Source organism: Scomber japonicus, chromosome 5 (genome assembly GCF_027409825.1).
Source record: "Scomber japonicus isolate fScoJap1 chromosome 5, fScoJap1.pri, whole genome shotgun sequence".
Classification (NCBI taxonomy): Eukaryota; Metazoa; Chordata; class Actinopteri; order Scombriformes; family Scombridae; genus Scomber; species Scomber japonicus.
Genome location: NC_070582.1, coordinates 26,464,203 through 26,483,153, shown reverse-complemented (window position 1 = coordinate 26,483,153; position 18,951 = coordinate 26,464,203). Strand labels below are relative to the sequence as shown.

Below are 18,951 nucleotides of genomic sequence, written 5' to 3'. Positions count from 1 at the left end.
CTACATGAAGCTAGTCAAGTTTGAATGGGGGAAGCAGGACATGTGTGGGACATGTGCGGACATGACCCAGGAATAATATCAGTGGTTCTATCCGCTGAAAGATTTTTAGAGATCTGTCTTATCGCTCAGGACATTTAAACCATGTTAGTGAGTTAAGTCACCAGGACTTTGACATATTTATGACCCAATTTGTGTTATTGTAATGTTAACAATGCACAAGGTCAAATACATGACATGTATTGGATAGTTTGGACTTGAGCTGCGAATAATTTTAAAAAATTAAAAAGCATGTACCTGCAGGGTTTGAGTTTATAGATTAGATGCAGTATAACAGGAGGAAAAGGTTTTATTAAAGACACTGAATTCCCATAGAGATAGGGTAAGAAGCTTGGCCATCCGGGAGGAGCTCGGAGTAGACCCGCTGCTCCTCCACGTTGAGAGGAGCCAGATAAGGTGGCTCGGGCATCTAGTTAGGATGCCTCCTGGAGGCCTCCCTGGTGAGGTGTTCAGGGCACGTTCCACCCGTAGGAGACCCCAGGGAAGACCCAGGACACGCTGGAGAGACTATGTCTCTCGGCTGGCCTGGGAATGCCTCGGGATGCCCCGGGAAGAGCTAGACGAAGTGGTTGGGGAGAGGGAAGTCTGGGCTTCCCTGCTTAGGCTGCTGCCCCCGCGACCCGACCCCGGGTAAGCGGAAGAAGACTGAATTATTGCACACGTTCCGTTTTATGAAAAGGTCAAATTTGAGATCATATACATCATATTTCTACATTTTCCAGGTACATTATAACTTGTACATACTGTCTCTGAAATTCCATTGTCTCCAGACTAAATCATGTATTTAAAAAAAACCACACATTTAACACAGCAAAATGGCACATTGAACTTTTTACTCCGGTCTCTGTGCAGGCAACAAATACAGCTTAAATCAGATTCCTTTGTGTTTGGCATTGAGTTACATGAACTGTAATCACAACTTCTCATGTCCACAATAAACAATGCTTTTACAATTGTGATCATGGTAAATATGGTCACGTACAGAACAAGCGAACGAGGGTAACTGAGGGTCTCGGAAAGACGACCCGATTAAAGAAAAGTGGTGCTCACTATAACACTGCATTTCCATACTGTATCAAGGCAACATTTGAGCTTCTGATTCATTGTACTTTAAGTCAAAAAGAAATTCAATTTCCACAATATGCAGATTTAAGGCACTGTGATTTTTATAACTGTGCCTCATTAGTGCAATTCTTTTTAAAACACAAAATCACACAGAGGATGACTGGTCAAATGTTTGGCCACAGGTGCAAACAACAGGAGTTCTGTACCAACATGGACTACAATACTCATTTCCACAATATCTGCACAGAACAAGAGGCTTTCTTGAACAAGCCCTCCCACAGGAGCACAGGCCCAGTTCTTTGATTGAGTGTTTAGTTTGACAGGTGTCGATATCTCTACAGGGCTCGGAGTGGAAGACTCTGCAGGTGAAACACAGGAGCTGGGGGTTGAGGCGGTTGAGGTTGCAGCACTCGTGGTAGCTGATCGGGTGGCGAGTTGGGCTCATCGATTTCGGGTCGTCACACAGAGCTAAGGAGGACATTGCTGTGCTGCTGTTGCTCAGAGGCGGCGATGCGCTCAAAGGTCTTGCTCTTAGGCTCGCGCCTTGAGGTGACACTCCTGCCAGCTCTTGCATCTGCTCGGGGAGAAGCAGATTGTGGCCGTCTTCGCAGCAAGACTGATACCAGGCACAGGTGACATTGTGGAAGGTGTTGCATTCGATACAATGTCTGACCTGTAGATCGTGAGATTGAAGACATTCGCAGAAGTGGTTGGTTTCAGCCTCATTGTTACACACCCCCATCGCTTCTACCTGCAGACTGCAAGGCTGCAAGTCCGCCTTGTCCGACCTCATCTCCTCATTGGGGCGTCTGCCCTGCCTCGTGCTGGCCGAGGAGCTTCTAGTAGTGTCCAATTCCAGAGGAGACGTCTTGGTCAGCTGGCAGTTGAGGGACAGGTGAGAGATGCAGATGTTCTCTCTGGTGGACGCAGAGCTGGACGTCACTCCGTTGCTGTGCGTTTTGACAGCAGGGGGTGATGCACCACATGGAGTCACCCACGCTAAAGAACGGGGACTCCCGTCGTCATTGACAACCACCTCCTTCTTCCCCCCGTTGATATGCTCATCAGTGTACAGATCCACGTCCACTTCACCATCAAACGGCTCCCTGTGAGGTTGCTTGACCTCCAGTGTCTTCTTAGTGTTGTCCAGAGCGACCTGTCGAGACACCTGGACAATGAGAATCTAAAACTGTTAAGTACTGAAAGAGGGCAATGAATGCCGGCTCAGACTTGTTATCTGTTTTACTCATTCTGTGAAGAGATAATTACTAGTTTAAATCTAACCTTTTGCCAATTTATTCATTTTATTCAAACAAAATGTATGGCTGCTTTTTATTTTATTTAGATATTTCTCAAAGTAAGGTAACATTAACATTAAAAAACATTAAGTTTTTAAGGTATTGGTGCTAAAACCCCAGTGTTTAAGTGGGATTGTGCCAGCTCTAGAGGAAAACTCAAAATTCCGTAAAACCACCAAGTAAATAATTAATCATTTTCAAAGTTGTGTTTAAGATATTTTCAGGCCTGCATCGTTTACATCCATGTCTACTAGCTTTAGTCTTCATCTAACTTTGCTGGCATATTACAGCCACCATTGTTATATTATATTATACTATGTCATATCATTATACTATATTCAGTATGTTAAGAAGTCAGTCACTCTATGAGTTTGTCTGCACCATATCTATTTACTATTATTCAAACATAACTCATTATTTATTGAAACTCTCACTCTGTGAACTGAAGCTCTGCTGTGCACCTAATGTTTCTCTGTCTTTGTTTTTATTGTATTTCACTATATCTTTTTTTTTAAATTGTGTTTTACTATAACTGGCTACTATAACAATTTAATTTCCTTCCAGCATTAATAAGGTAATCTATCTAGATCAGTGGAGTCGTGTGAAACCACTGGCAGGGCTGTATACCGCATCATCCACATGTGTGAGAGTCCGTAAGACAAACATTACACAAACCCACTCATAAAAAAGAAAAAAAGTGGTACCTTTAATTCACACTCTCTGCTTTAGTTATAGTCCATGTGTAGTTTCACCAACAGAAAGCTGACTGTTGCATCTCTACTAAAAGGCAGTGTAATTTACTGCCTCGTGTTTGATTAATCAATTCTAAAAAGGTATTTATTAGGATATTATTATATACGTTATAACCTGAGTTATGACTCGTGAATCCAAAAAAATATGTATTTGGAGGTGTGTCTTCAGCCTGTCTATCAGCCCGAACTAGTCCCGCCTACTGTATCAGAGCATTAAAGGCACCTGTGTACTCCAGTACTTGTCAAATTACTTCAAAAATACTTCTCCACATACACACACCTGACAATGATGGGTTAGGCTGAGCTGTAACTTTCTGAAACCGAGGAGCCCACATTCACACCCACTTCACCCCATGATTGTCCAGCTGTTCAGAGATGAGGAAGTTAGCAGGTTTGAACTTCTCATCCAAGCGAATCCATTTTCATTCTTGATTCTTAATTTCTGTCTCTTTTCATGTGGAAAATTACGTAATCGGAAAACACAAAGTATGAACTAGTTGTGATTGAGCATGAACAGACCATTAGAGTTGGCTTTATGTAGCCTGAGAGACGAAACTCACGGCACAAATGTCTGGAAGGAATTTTCTGCTGTTTGTAAAGCTGTGAGTGACTACTCTCGTCTCTCATCTAGATTACGACAGCTGGTCAGAGGACACAGCTTGGAGAATTTAGAAAGTCGATAAAACTCAGACACGTAGACTATACATCTCAATTTTGGGATTGAGCCACAAAAACATGCAGTTCTCATTAAATTAACATACTGACCTCACTCCATGCTTGGTAAATTCATTAAACAAACACAAAGCAGACATACCTGTAGGCTGTGTCCTCTCTGTCTTTCCCTGACCACACTCAGCTCCCACTGGGCCTCCCCACCGTGCTTGCCCAGGGCCGTCAGGAGGAGGTGACACTCGCAGCGGGCCAGGAAGAAGGCGCAAGACAAGCGTAGGAAGTCATCCAAAGAGGCAGGGCTGACTCTGGGGGACAGGAGGCGAAGCTGCTCACGCCGCGTCGAGCAGGGATGGTATCCCAGCAGGCCGAACATTTCCTCAATGTGTGCCATGGACAGCACCGGTTTGATGTGGTGTGTGAACATGCCGGAGTACATCTGAGAGATAGACGAGAGAGAAAGAAAAACTAATTTGTCAAAAATGAGCATGTAACTTCATAATTCAAATTTTGTGTTTTTCCCCCTCACTTATCATGCCAAAGCTACAGATATTGAATGTTTAATGCAAACTTTTTGTTCAAGTCACAGTAGGAAAAAACAACATTTAGACCACTGGACCCTCAATCAAATCCTTATTTTTTGCTAACCTTGACTATTTTGTATTCCTCCCTCCAGGGGCCAAGGTACAGGTTCAGGGCCGCTTGTTCTAGGACCTCAAAGGCTTTACCCAGGCCTTGCAGCCCTCCTTTGGCTTTGACTCGTCCACCGCTGACTGCTGTAGTGGCTTTTGTCAATCCCACTTGGGCCTTGAGCGACTCCTCCATCACCCTCAGTGGATCCAGACCCAGGCAGTGCATCTCCTGAGCGTCTCCATCCATCAGCAGTTCCTCCACCTGCTTCCACAGTTCCTCATCTCTACATGCCAGGCTGGAGCCTCCTCTCACAATTTGTTGCTCCAAGCTGTGATCATAAGAGCTCACTAGATGTGTGGCTGTCTGCCGAGAGATGCTCATCTCTTTCGTTCAGCTGAGAGGGAACACAAATCAGATGTTGAAATGAAGGATAATGGCACTTCCTCTCTGCTAATAATGAATGTACAGTTGTATGATGTATGTTAATTCATCTTTACTTTGGGCCAACACTGACACCTGATCCAATTTATTTCACAGTATCATTTACAAATCTGTTTTTTTCTTAAATGAAAAGGAGGATGAGCTAAATCGGGTGGCTCATTTCAGTCATTTATAGATATTTGGTGTCACATCAAATAAGCTGAAGAGACTTGTATGAAATATATGATTTCCTTCAGGTTATGAGGCAGCCATTGAGATATTTCCATATAAATGAATATAAGAAATATTTCTATCTTTGACACAATAATGATTACAAACAGATCGTAACCTTTAACACATTTATGTTTATAACCGAAAGTGAAACCCATACGTCAACTCCTTGGCCTAACTAAGTGAAATGGAGAAGAAGAAAACATGAGCTAAGTATAGTTTATTGGCTAACTTGTTGAATAGGGCCAGACCAATATGAGTAAATAACAATATGACACACATAAACACTTGTCCGCAACTTTGATTTAACGTTAGCATTAGCTACATTTGCTAACGCTTAACGTTATGTTATGGCCTGTTTTTTTTTTAACAAGGAGTTAAATTAATACACACACACAGACTTCTTACATCAAAACATGGTTAGTTTAAACTTCGTTGTCTTTTCACTGAAGACATTACGACTCAAATCGTTTCCATACATGTAGACGCTGTTTAAAAAAACATCAAAAGTCAACTTTGAAGACTACGAAATTCAGGAAATCACAGAAAATTCACGTTGAAAAGGTTCAAATGTAACATGAAAACGAGCTTCATATTGTTTAGGATATACGCCGAATTAAAGAGGGACTCTCGCCAATTTGGAAAATGTCGTGTTTTGGATTTTAGAGGGTAAATCTTTTCGACCATAAGCGAGGCAACAATAAATGATTTTAATTGTGTATGACGGTCTCTATCTTGAAGACCTTTACTAGCATCGACACTTAGCTAGCTTTACGTCGCAGAGCCTGACAGTGACCGAAATGAGAGCCTAACACACCAGAGCCAGACACACTCACCTGTACCTGACGCTTTATTCAGATGTCGGTCAATGAGTCAGAGAACATTTCCGTGCAGTTAGTAGCTGCTGGATTGTCCACAGTAAAGTAAACATTGTCACGTGGCACGGAGTTCCCCTGTTTTTGGAGGGTGCGCTCGGTCGGGGTAACAGGGCGAACCGGGCGGGAGGGGTTCTGCGTTGAAAAGATATATTTGAAATCAAAATGTTGGATAAATACTAAATGGAAAACATTCACAGAGAAAACAGTCAAGAACTGTAACATCTGTCAGAAGTTACTAGATGGAATAAACAATATTGTGCACTGTCGGAAAAGTTTCAATCCTCTAGATGGCGGTATTTCATCTATTGTTATCTACTACCCCCTCATCGTCAGTTTTAGTCAGCGAGATCACACACGCACGCGCGCAAACACACACACACACACGCACACACACACACACACACACACACACACACACACACACACACCCACATGCTGCATCGTAAATGCGATTTAACCGTGCAACATATTTTAGGCGCGCGCGCGCGCACACACACACACACGCACGCACGCACACACAGTCCTAGGATGAGGACAGCGGTGAACCTCAGTTGTTGACCTGCGGGCGTGGCTTCAGTGACACTGGTAGAAGGGCGGAACTGTGGCCCCTGAGTTTAGTTTAAAGCATCCTGCACTGGCCAAGATGCTCAGCAGAAGTCAGCAGCTTCACATCCGTCGCACTCAAGTATCATCCGGCCTGTGCAGTTGCATCCAGCATGTCAAAGTCTGACAGGGTTGTTTTAGCTCTTGGAGGAGCGGGGACAGTGGGCTCTGGGATAGTTAAAGGACTGCTGGATAAAGGTAAGGTCTTAAGGTTTGGAGAGCTTTGACACTACCCAAAATAAATAAATAAATGAATACATCTACAGCTAAGAGAACATTTAAAGAAAACATTACAAGTTATCCCTTTAAAGGTGGCTTTTAATGTTTACGCAGATATTAATTTGGAAAAGTTTTAGTTTTACGCAAAGACGATTTTACGCAGAGGAATTTCATCATGATAAACTGTATTGTAGTAATTTTATGTGCATTTTATTATTTTATGAGCTCATATGGCTTTGAATTGGAAATGGATAAATGGCTATTCATTTTCACTTGATGGCGCATCAGCGTGTCTAATTTTAGACATGAATCACAAATTCCAGCTATCTCTGAGGCTTCACTGACAGACCCAACAACCAGGCGACTGTCTGTGTGTTCGGGGTGCGCAATGTGCCAAGTCAGAAAACATTCAAAACGCATCAGGATTGTTTTTGGCTGTGCGTAAAGTGACATCAGTTGTTTACTATACACAGAGCTTCACTGCCCAGATTATTTCAGGCTTGAAATGAACGTTAATTATTAAATAGTGTCATAAAAGGGTTATTGCAAAGATATTTTAAGGCAGAACAGACTGTTCAGACTCACAGAATTTAATTTCAAATGTAAATCCAGATGTTTCCAAAGATTATTCATTAGTGCATGCCTAATCAGAAGGAAACATCCATAACATTATGTACTATACAAATACAGTTCCCTATTTGACATAATGGTGCAGTCATGAAAATAATTATTTTTTAATTATTTCAATATGAAAATAATGTTTCGTTAAAGAACCCTTCACCGATGCAGAACACATGCAGAATGTGATCAACACTAAATTTTGATAATTTTGATGAAATTATGATAATTTGGGCTTTTTTTGTTTTATAATATTTGAGATTTTCCTACTGATATTTTGAATAAAATCATCTCATAAAATCTGATCTGAATTGCTCTGACCTTTATAGTCAGAGGTTGTGGAATATAATTTTGGTTTTGGCTCCATCTTCTATCAATCCCTGTTCAGAGGCTGTTTGCAGTCCAGAAGCAGACATGTATTTGGGTTATTCATTGTGCTCTGCTGCCTCTGCACTCTGAATGAACTGGTTGAGTGCAGGATGCTGCAATGAGACAGCACTGGTTTTGGATTCACATCGCATGTCCATAGCACTGCTGGTTGAACTTGGCAGAAAGTTACCATCTGCTGCTCTCTCACGTTTATCCCTCTGATGACCTTGATAAACAGATTAGGAAAATGTAGGCCTATTAGTGAATGCTCGTTTTCATGCAAGAGGGATTAGTCCTACTGTATGTGTTAAAGGTGCCAGTTTTGTCTGTCTGTGCTATGGATCAATGTAATATCTGTTCTGTGTGTGCGTGTGTGTGAAGGTTTCAAAGTCGCAGTGATCTCCAGGGACAGCAGCCGGCTCGAGAGGCTCCGGTCATTCGTCTCTCCCAACACAAAGGATAACCTCACCACTATAGTGGGGAATGTGGGTGAGTGGGGTCACACATCTGTTCATTCATCTAGATAGCTCCATCCACTGAAGCCACCACATGTGTAATCTCTTCTGCAGGTGCAGAAGAGGGATTGAATGAGTCAGGCTGATAAGATAGGTGCAATAGGAATTTCTCATTCCTCTCCTGTCACCTCACAATAGGAAGGAACAAAATACTTTGCTTTGCAGTTTTGCTGTTTGTCTAGCCTTACCAGAATACCCAAAACAAAAAAAGTTGTCAGAAAAAGAGGATACCATCTTTAGAAACCAAACTTATTATCTTCTTGTGTGCATGAACATGCTCAGAGCAATTGTTGGATTTGCATATCATATGATAAGATATTTTGAGAACAGTTAACGTTTTGTCTAAAATGCTCAATGATTATTTAAAATATATAGGGTTCATCCAGACAAAAGGTTTGGAGGTTAAAAAAAAAAGTTTGACTTGACCCGATAAAGGTTAAATTCATCCTCAGGGTGTCACTTTGAAATGTGGGGAGGTCATTAAAGTATCTCCATTGGGAGTATGACTGACCTCAGTAAATCTGATAGCTGCCTGCATATTATATAATATGACAGAGAGACATCATTAGAATTGACAAGTGTTTGTCAGGAGGAAATGTTACCCTAACAGTGGTACTGAGTCACCAAAATTGTTATGAATCATCCTCCAAATCACTTGTCAATATCAGCCTTTGAAAATCCACAGAAGTCTGTCTCTAAAATGTTTTTTATTAAAGGCCTTCCTATCCAGGAGGACATTCTCAGCTTGGACTGTAACGTGAAAGCCTTATCTCTTTTCCAGGGTCAGAGGAGGGAGCAGAGCAGGCAAAGCAGGCCCTGCTGAAGGCGGTGGGGAAGGTGACAGATATTGTTTCCTCTCTGGGCTTCAGCTGGTGGCAGGGAGGACCCCCACACACTCAGACTCTCAAAGACCTGAACTGGGTGAGCACACACAGGCAGCAGACTCCCAGTGGTTTTTGATTACATGTCAAGTTTCATTGGCATACAACATAACATTTATCATTTGTAATAGTAATTCTAGTGGGTGCAGTGGTAGAACTAGCAGTGGTACTTGTGGTAGTTTTCAGGTCCACTGCTTCATGAATCTACATGTTGTTGCAGAGGCGTTCCCTCCCTTTCAAGAATGACTTGTTTGACTCTTGTGTGATTACTTTCATATTTCCTTTCCCTTCAACTCTCCAGGTAATTGAGACATTACTTTTCAGCACATTTGTGGCATGGAAGGCCTTCTTCCCCTTGGTGAGGGATGACTCCAGCTGCACATACACCTTCATCACAGGTGAACTCTGCACACCTTCTGTCTTAATGTACATAATGTGCTGCAGTAGGTGTAGTAGGAACTCGTTTGTGCCCATGGAAGACATTTAAAGCAATATTTGACTGTGACAGAGTGACAGCTATTTGGCTTTTTAAGTCAAACACAAAAGCTTATGAAAAGTAGTCTATGCAATATGTAACACAGGACATTAAAAAAGGCCATATAAGAAGTTTTTTTCTTTTTGGGTGAAGCAAATTATTTCATTCAGGAATCAACTGTAGTCAAGTGGTCATTTGATATAACGCTTAATTCAGGAATTTGTATCATATAAACAAAAAACTGTATTGATTTGAGCAGTAGAAACTTGCCTTAATTGTATAGACTGTATACCGAGTCTATAGTCTAGCATCTAGCCTCTCTTCTCTAGTGTTTATGTAGTGTTTCGCTGATTTGTGCCATAGGGGGAGCAGGGGAGAAGTTGCTGATGCCTGGCACTGGTTTCCTGACCGTAGGAGCTGCCAGCACCCTGGCCTTCTGCCAGGTACTACGAGAGGAGTACCCCGAGGTGCCCTGCAAACTCAACCAGGTAAGATTTTAATGGGATTACAGAGCCCGATTTCATTTAACAAAGCAGTAGAGCTAATATGGGATGTCTTACCTGACCTCCGGTAAAAGTCTCTGATTTCGGTAGAAGTGGCAGGATGCTGTTCTTCCTCCCATAGAGCTGCCAGGGGCTTTAAATGAACATGACAGCATGTGTTACAGCCTGCATTAGAACCTGGTCTATGTTACTGAAACACAACTCCAAGATTTGTCTTTTCATATATTACAAGTTGTAAATTATTTCAGCACAATGCACTACTCTAAAGTTGGATTGGCAGTTTTGAGCTAAATTAGATCATTTTGATTTACTTTTTTTGCTGCATCACACTATATATGTTCCTAGAAATCAATCATGAAAGTCAGTACTGATCCTCACCAACCATAAATACACTACATAACTATATTGTACATAATTAGAGTTTCTGTGTGGGGTGTTGCTTTCCTATGAACTATATAAGAACCTTTCTTTTTCATTTATCTCATACACACCTGGAATATAAAGCTCATCACTAAGTGTGAGGTAAAGTTTGTCTTGGCAAAGCTACAGAAGCCCAGGCTTCAAAGTTTATTATGAACTGTTTTTTTTATTACCCAGTGAAGTAATGCATGTATTTATACAGTATGAAAACTGTCAGTATGATCTTAGAAACAAATACTGTTTGCTGTTTGAGTCGATGCAAAAACAAGTCTTCATTTTTTGGCAACTTCCAGTTTGTTTGATGTCTGAGTAATTAAAGCCCCCCTTCCACCGCAACTTTTTTGTGGAAACATATCAGACACAGATTATTACTCAAACAAAGTATTTTTATATATCCTAAAAGGTGTTTAGAGCCCCTTTCAAGGGTAATTGGAGTCTCTTTTTTACAACTTAGTTCTTAATGTGTACTTTTGGCCACTTTTCCCAATTGTACTCATCAAGTCGATTACATACTGCATATCTGGCACTATGGCAACATCACTAAAAATAACTCTGACAGGGCAAGAAACAAAAACTCAAAGATGATCATGTAGGCCAAATTTATTTGGAAGAGAAAACAACAGTGACCAATAAAATTATTACCCAAGTGTTCCTTAGAAACATCCAGCATAATGAACAGATCGACTTGCTGGTAATCTTGAACTTCTGGTGCTGTGAATTCACTGTTTTCCAGTGCAATGAGGGATTATTAACTATTTTTCAGATTCACCTCAATCTCAGTTTGGGTAATTTGGCTAAACCCTCAGTTTATTTGAAAGCTGACTGCTTGTGTGTCATGCCCTGTTGGACTTTATTGTGGTCATATTACTGTGTTCCCAGATCTCAGATATTACTGTGGTGACTTTGTGGCAATGGCTAAAACTATAAAATAAAACTCAAATTATGATGAACTTGAATTATCCTTGAAGTTAACACACCTTGCTCAAGCATCACAATTTAAATGTTTTCAGCAATGGTGAAGCATAATAGTCACACTCAAAGCTGACGAAGAACTACTTTCTTCCTCTCCAACCCTGTGTTGTTCCTCATTTATCCCATCCAATCATCTGTCACATCCTACCTGCCATTACTTCTCTTGGCTTTCCTCTTTATCTTCTCTTGCATGATTCTCACCACTGATTGGTTCTGGCAGGTGAAGATCAACACAGGTGTAGCCACTCCGGAGCGGATGGCCCCTGGGTACCTGAACCACCTGGACCTGGGCGAGGCTGTTGCCACCCTGGTGGAAAGACGGAACACCTCTCACACCACCTTCACCGTCAACTGCCCCGCAGACTTAAAAACTGTCCTTCTGGAGGGGAACCTTTAGATATGAAAACGCTTCCTCCAGCCCCACCAGGATACATCTACACATCCACTGCTCCTTCTCTTACTGAACTCTCCAGAAACACAGTTGCAGTGTCTCATTTGCTTTCTTCTCCTGCTACTCTGAACCCTATTCATGCACACCTTTATATGAACTGTCTGTTGTTTCACCTAATACTGTACCTTCTGATGCCTGTTCTCAGATCATTAGCATATGTTTTCTCTGCATGCGCTGTTGTGTGATTTGTTTGTAAAAGAGAACTCACAGGATTTATAATACCCACCACCTTCTCACTGTTGCCTGCATCTGTACAAATGATCACAGTTCTGTTATGTCCTCTGAATCACTGAAGGACATACCCAATACGATACATTTCTCCATGTATCTGCCAAATCTTCTTGGTACAAAATTGGACAGAGCAGATGAAGATAGATGTCAAGGAGGGATATCTTACTAGATAAAGGTTAATTCTCCATTGGTATTATAACAAATGGTCATAAAAGAGGAGGGTGTTTGGTTGTGATTGCCTGACTGTTTGTCTACAATCCTGGAATTAAAGGTACCCTGTAGAGTTTCTGACCACTGGTGGCACTATGGAGTAATGTTTTGATGAGCAGTTGTCCATTGTGTTCTGTGATTAGCATGCACGAGAGGACAGATATGAGTAAGCCTCACAGCAACTGCCAAGAAACTTAGTAACAGACAAGCAAAAAGCAAAGGAAAAGACAAGCTAAGTAATGTCCCAAACATAGCAGGTTTTCAAAATGTTTAATGAAGAATCAAGAATGTTAGAACTCATGAAAAAACTAAATGTAAATGTAACTGAAGACAACTCCATAAGGTACCTTTAATGTCTTGGCATAGAGGTTAAAAGTGCAACACGGTGAAAGAATGGAGGCAATATAATTCTTAAACTTAGTGACCTGAGATGTTTAACATAGTTGGGATGTAACTCGGGTATGCATCCTTAATGGCGTCAATCGCCACAATATGTTGACTTCACATTTTCAGCCCTGAAATGTTTACAGACTTGTAAATCTTAAAAAGTTGGGGATGATATGGATGTGATCTATTCTTGGCTTGAGATGTTGCAGACCTGACATGTTGGGGACATAGAAATGTTGGAGAAATAATGTGAAGTAAATGCAAGAGTGGTGGATTTCTTTCAAATCCTGTTACCCCTTAGGGGTTCAGTAGGCTTAAACTAATTTGTACGACGTGTCATCCGACCACTTAAGGAGAAAAGCCTGTCGTCATTGCCTCTTCAAGGCTTCTTCACAGTGCCGCCTTAATCTCTAAGAAATCTGTGTCTTTTATAGATCTTTATAGTCTTGACGCAAGAGTTGTACAAATGGGGAAAACTGCATACAGTCTCTCCTTCAGAACGTTCATGGTGTTGCACTTGGTTGTAGACATAAGAAGTGCCAGAAGTACTTGCCTGAATTTTTAAAAAAATGCTTTGCTGATGCATACATTTGTCACCTCTGCACACATGACCGATCACTGCAAGTGGGCAGGCTTCTCAAATTGTTGGTTTCACAAAGTTACAAAACTTGTCAGATATAGCCCACTCCAGTTCCAACTTCAGAGCAGTGTGGAGGGTGGGGGTTTCAGATATTCGACGATCTGACAATCACTTTGTTTTCAAGCATACTAACTATTTTAGGATGGAGACCAGAGGCTTATTGGCTAAGCACAATCTGATACACCACATCTGAAACTGCTTAATTATGGATAGAAATGTTACACAGCGTGGCCCGGCCCATTTCAACCTCTTTGTAGAGCTTTGGTTGGGCAAAAATTACGACTTAAATTTGCAGCTTTTTGCATTCAAATGCCAATAAAGATGCAGTATGTTCTACACTGTTGATCCTGTGTGTTCATTGTAGTAGTTGCCTGGAAATCTGTCTTTTAGTGATATAGGGACATTGTACAGGTGGCTGTGTGGGTCTAGTCAGGATTTAGAAAGCTGTCTCTGTGAGGATATTGTAGCACAAAAAATAATTAATTAATGCAAATAACAAGTAAGTTGATCTTCTTGTTGGTGGGGTGAGTTTGACACATTTACATCCCCTTAGCGTGACTCTCTGTCCTGTTCACACGCACCAGTACCGACCCCCTGTAGGCCCCTTTATCTGCTACACATTATTTGGGGCAGCATGTCCCATAGAAAAAACTAAACAGAGGTCAGGAGATCACAGACTAGATTATAACAGGGGGCATTGTTGTCTTTGTATACTGTAATGTAAATGTGTATGTGCTTTTACAACAACAATGTAAATATGTCATGTGAATAAAAAGTTTGGGTTTGGGCAGGGATGGGATGGGATGGGGTGATTGGACATGAAAAGCAGAGTGGGGAAAGGCAGAGTAGTAGTAGTAGTTAGGGGGCAGTCGGAGGTAGTCAGTCACAGTGTTTTGAACTTGTCGGCTGACAGCTCAATTAGGCCAAATTATGATTAAACCACAAGGGAGAATTCACTGGGCCCCACTTTCTCTTCCTCTTCATTTCCTCCTTCCTTTCCCCCTCTTTCTCTCAACCTGAAAGGAATGGACACGTTCAAACACAACCATGCAAACGGCCATGTTCACCCTCGGACGATGAATCATCTCATTCTAATAGGAAAAGAAAACTGCCTTTTGTTTGAGGGGGAAAAAGGGGCCGTGGAGTTTTTCAACGAGGTCCAACAAATTGAGAATCAGCCACAATGTAAATGTGGGTGAACAGATTTTAATAAATGAGAGGAAAATTGGGAAACATGGGCTTTGATGTAGGAACAGGAGTGCAATAAAAGAAAAAGCAGTGTTTGTAAAAAGAAAAATGTGAGACTTTCTTTTTATACATGGCTCTAGGAATGTTTGTTAGTTCACCCACATATATTTCAACTGCAGATTTCCAACATTTTTTACAGACATTCATTTATCCCAGATACATTCCTTAATCCTAATGGTTTTGGCGACACAATTTTGAGGTTGATATTTTTAGTTTTAGTTTTTTTTAGTATAGTAATGTCCCACTAACAAGTAGGCGGACTTTCATCCAATTTGGTACAGACATTTATGATCCCCACTGGATGAATTCTAATTTTAAAATGTAACTTTGGTCTCCTGACTTGTGTTATTAGAGCTATTACCAGGTCAAAATCTCAATTTGTTCAATATTTTGACCAACCACCTCCCAAACCAATGTCATTTCCATCTTGATAATCAGCCAATGTAATCATGTTAATATGCAAAAATAAGATGTTGAACATGGTAACAGTTATATTTGCTATGCCTCCACATCTTAGCACCGTCATTAGGAGCATATTAGCAAACATTAACATTTGCCTGAAGTGACACATTGTGAGGTTTATTCTACCAATTTGGGACCAAAAAAAGAAACTGCTGATACGTGGGCCTTGTGGAGCAGCCAAGAACATGCAGTTTGATTTGGATGGATCCCTTTTTTGAAATGAGAATAAGGGAAGGATAAAAGAAGTGGTATGTAGTACTAGGGTTATCATATTAAGACAGAGCACAGACTGAATGTGTTTATTTTGGCAAGTGAATGTACAGTAGATGAAAAGGCAACCACAGAGTGTTTAAATAGTTAGGCCCTGACCTCTACCTGATGACACAACAGATTACTGTTAAAACACAGTGATGATGGCGATGAGGGAGGAAGAACAATTTCAACAGTTGAAAGGCGGGTGTCAAAGCGCTCCTCTGCTTTTGATTATAAACTGGAGTGACTGAGAGAAGGATTAAAATGTTGAAGCAGATGGAAAAACAAGTTGTGATCTTGGCAGTATTGCACTCTGCCTTTCGTGAGAGAGCAGCGAGACCTCACCAAAGTAGTGCTGAAACTTTGCATTTCTGAACAAACCAACAAGCCAAGCGACACCACAAGACGCAGGCAAACAGACTGACAGACAGACGATAGTTTAGATAGGGAGCCATGGTAGTTATGAAAGCTGGAGATTATTTGTGTGTGTGTGTATGTGTATGTGTGTGGTCTCTAGTAAGTCTCATGTCTCCCTGGCCTGGAGACTGACTTGGAATCACAGCATTGTTTAAATAGGGGACAGAGGGATGATCAGTACATTAATACCAACTACTCAATAACAGCTGTCTGCATGCTTGTTGCTTTGGAAATGATTGATATAGGCTTACACACTCTAGAGGCTTGTGTCATATCAGTGGCCAGCTTTGAGGTCAGGAAGGCAGAGTCAGAGCTCTGCAGTCACGCTATCTCCACTAGGGTGTGTCACACCATGCTTAAAGACACACAATCAGTGACACTACAGTGAAACACAATCACAAACCCACATGTATGCCAGCATGTCACACAGAGTTACTCAATTATAAACTAATTGGCTCAAAATGTGGTTTAGGAAAGTGCTTTAGGGCCAAAGTGTGTCAACAGGGTGAGAGAATATTTTACCACTGCTGCCATGTTTGCAGGAGCCCAAGTAGAGTGCTCATTCCTTTCACTATGATGCGCAATTAGATTAGGACAGAAAAGGGGGGAAACTTTTGTTTTTCTCCTCTGCTCTAAGGGCATTATTTGGGTTGGCGCAGATTTAGGTTGGGTTGTGTATGCAGTTGTGTACTACATCAAGTGTCAGTGCTTCATACATTTTGGGAAGCATGCAGGCATGAGCTAACGATGAAATGTACACTAGCTGGACCTTTGTGGCAACATAAATACAGAAGATATGACTTTTTATCTAAAAGTTTGGACGACATTCAACCTGCATTAATCAATATTTGCTATTGCATATTATCACCTAACTCTGCAGCTTAGCCTGTTGAGTCAGTTTAACAGCTCTCATTAACCGCCTATCAAACATTTAAAATGAAAACGGGAGCAAGCCAAAGTTAGCAACTCACAAAAGCAAGTCAAGCATCCAGTCGCTGAAATCCCACATATTTTCCCCAAGAGTTAGTGTATCCTAAATCAGAGTTGAAGGCTGTAAAATCAGCAGAGTTCCCCTTTAAAGTAATATAATACATCAGGGCCCTGGCATAGGTTATGGAAACAGTTGTCCATTCAGTCTTATTTCTGTCCACTTGATGATTGTCAAGTCCAGTGGTCACTTTCCTCTTAGTTCTTTTTTTGGTCTGCACTATGGTTACCAGCCAGTCGCTAAACGCTTTAACCATGGATTTGGATGATAATTCTCTATGCTTTGTCACTAGGCCTACACAAGCAACTCCTTTTTCTTGCACATAGTCATTTGATAATTTGTTAAAACAAAACAATGACCAAAAAAGAGTGTTTAGAAACTGTATTACATGCATACAACTTTTCATACTAGTTGTTCATAGTACTAGCATAGTATATTAGTAGCAGTCTGTGAAATGTGTATAATATGACTAGCAATCTGCAGGTGGAACAGTTGGTAGTGAATAAACAGAAAGTGATCAATGGGACAAATAAATCCTATTTATTTATTTATTAGGACAAAAATTATGATTAGGTTTGGGTTTAAAAGTTATTTTTGAACATGTAACTGTGATACTTTAAGATAGTTGTTACACACACGGTTGATGTAACTGAAAAAAGAAGAAGCTGGAGAGCGCTGTATACTGGTTGTTTGAACTTGAGGGAGGAAGGGCAATGACCCCACTGATCAAGAATGGACCCGAGGAACTCTGCGACTGCAGCTCAGCCGGTATGGGGGCGACAAGGTCAGTGAAGTGGAAAGGGACAAAAAGAACACACAGCGAGACAGAAAAAGAAGAACATTCATGGCGAGAGAGCACAAGAGGAGGACGAAATACTGGCTGGTACTGTGGCTTGTGGTGGTGCTCTGACTGATTCAGAGTGGCATGTTGTTTTTTCTTCGAGTCCACAGGCTTCTGCTGCTATTCAGCCATGTGCCCATCACGCCCTCCTGCATCATAGACACATCCTGCATCATACAGACACCCTACCAACTGACAGCTGAAAAACAAAGAAAAACATGTCACATCGGTTGCTATTTCTATTCTGAAGCAGGGACTGTTTAAGTCAATACTGCTGGTACATGTTGAACTTTTGGTGAAAAAAGAAAAAAGTCCACACTTTCTCGCCACCACGGTTGAATTTTCAACCAATCGACACTGAGTGTACCTGAAGCATATTGTCTTTGTTCCCAATTAGGAACAAATAAGAAGAAAAGAGTGTTGTTGTTATTTACAAGAGATGCACAAGAGACATTTTAACTAGCAGTGTAAGCAGACGTGTAATGAATAAGCATTCTCTTGTTAAGCATTGTGAGACAGCGTACGACTTATAAGAGCCTCAGAGCTAGTGAACTGAAATGTAATGCAGCTATCATTAACGTTATGTGCTTTTCCTGCTATGCCAAATCAAACATATCTGTGATGAAAAAGGCCTAAAAGAGTAGATTATCTTTAATGATTCAGTGTAACATGGGCCTGTATTATAGCACAGCAGTTAGTAGTTAAAACAGTGATCAGCCTTTTATTTTGAAAAACATTTTCATAACATTAACTATTTAAAAGTATTTGTAAACATAATTCCACAATGTGCATTACTGTTAAAGCACATGAAAAGCCCTTTAGTATTATCTCATGTATAGAATATTTCCAACTAAATAAGCAACAGTCAAAGTTAAAGTTGAGAGAAAAACATCCTCAATTCTTATTTTATTAGTGTAACCCTAAACATCTGATGGTTTGATTGTATCTGACTGTATCTTGACAGTGGCTAGGCAAAATAAGTAAACAACCCCACACCCATCATGATGTTTTAATTCCAATATTGCTAAGCATTGCATGAAAATACATGACATCATCAATTTCTAACGAAGCCCCAAACATTTCAGGCACGTGAGAAGAGCACAGACAAGACATGCAGCATCTCCACCATGAAACTAAACGGTCAGCTTTGATAGCAGTGTATATAGCATATGAATATGTTTAAGATTTCATTCTATGCCATTGTTATGATTGTATAACTGGCTGTTGGATATTTTCAGGTATCAGT

General features: G+C 40.9%; 2 protein-coding genes across 2 annotated transcripts; one reads left to right on the top strand and one right to left on the bottom strand.

Annotated features, from left to right (window-relative positions):
* Positions 1 to 713: 713 nt before the first annotated feature.
* spata2l (spermatogenesis associated 2-like) lies at positions 714 to 6,100 on the bottom strand. The gene is made up of 4 exons (XM_053318628.1): positions 5,962 to 6,100; positions 4,490 to 4,868; positions 3,987 to 4,280; positions 714 to 2,278 (listed from the first exon to the last, which is right to left on the bottom strand). The coding sequence occupies exons 2-4, from the start codon at positions 4,853 to 4,855 to the stop codon at positions 1,268 to 1,270; spliced, it is 1,671 nt and encodes a 556-aa protein (XP_053174603.1). The 5' UTR covers positions 4,856 to 4,868; positions 5,962 to 6,100; the 3' UTR covers positions 714 to 1,267.
* A 619-nt stretch (positions 6,101 to 6,719) lies between these two features.
* si:dkey-238o13.4 (uncharacterized protein LOC560780 homolog) lies at positions 6,720 to 11,975 on the top strand. Its single transcript, XM_053318636.1, has 6 exons — positions 6,720 to 6,804; positions 8,194 to 8,301; positions 9,109 to 9,248; positions 9,510 to 9,606; positions 10,047 to 10,171; positions 11,799 to 11,975. The coding sequence occupies exons 1-6, from the start codon at positions 6,720 to 6,722 to the stop codon at positions 11,973 to 11,975; spliced, it is 732 nt and encodes a 243-aa protein (XP_053174611.1).
* The last annotated feature ends 6,976 nt before the right edge of the window (positions 11,976 to 18,951 follow it).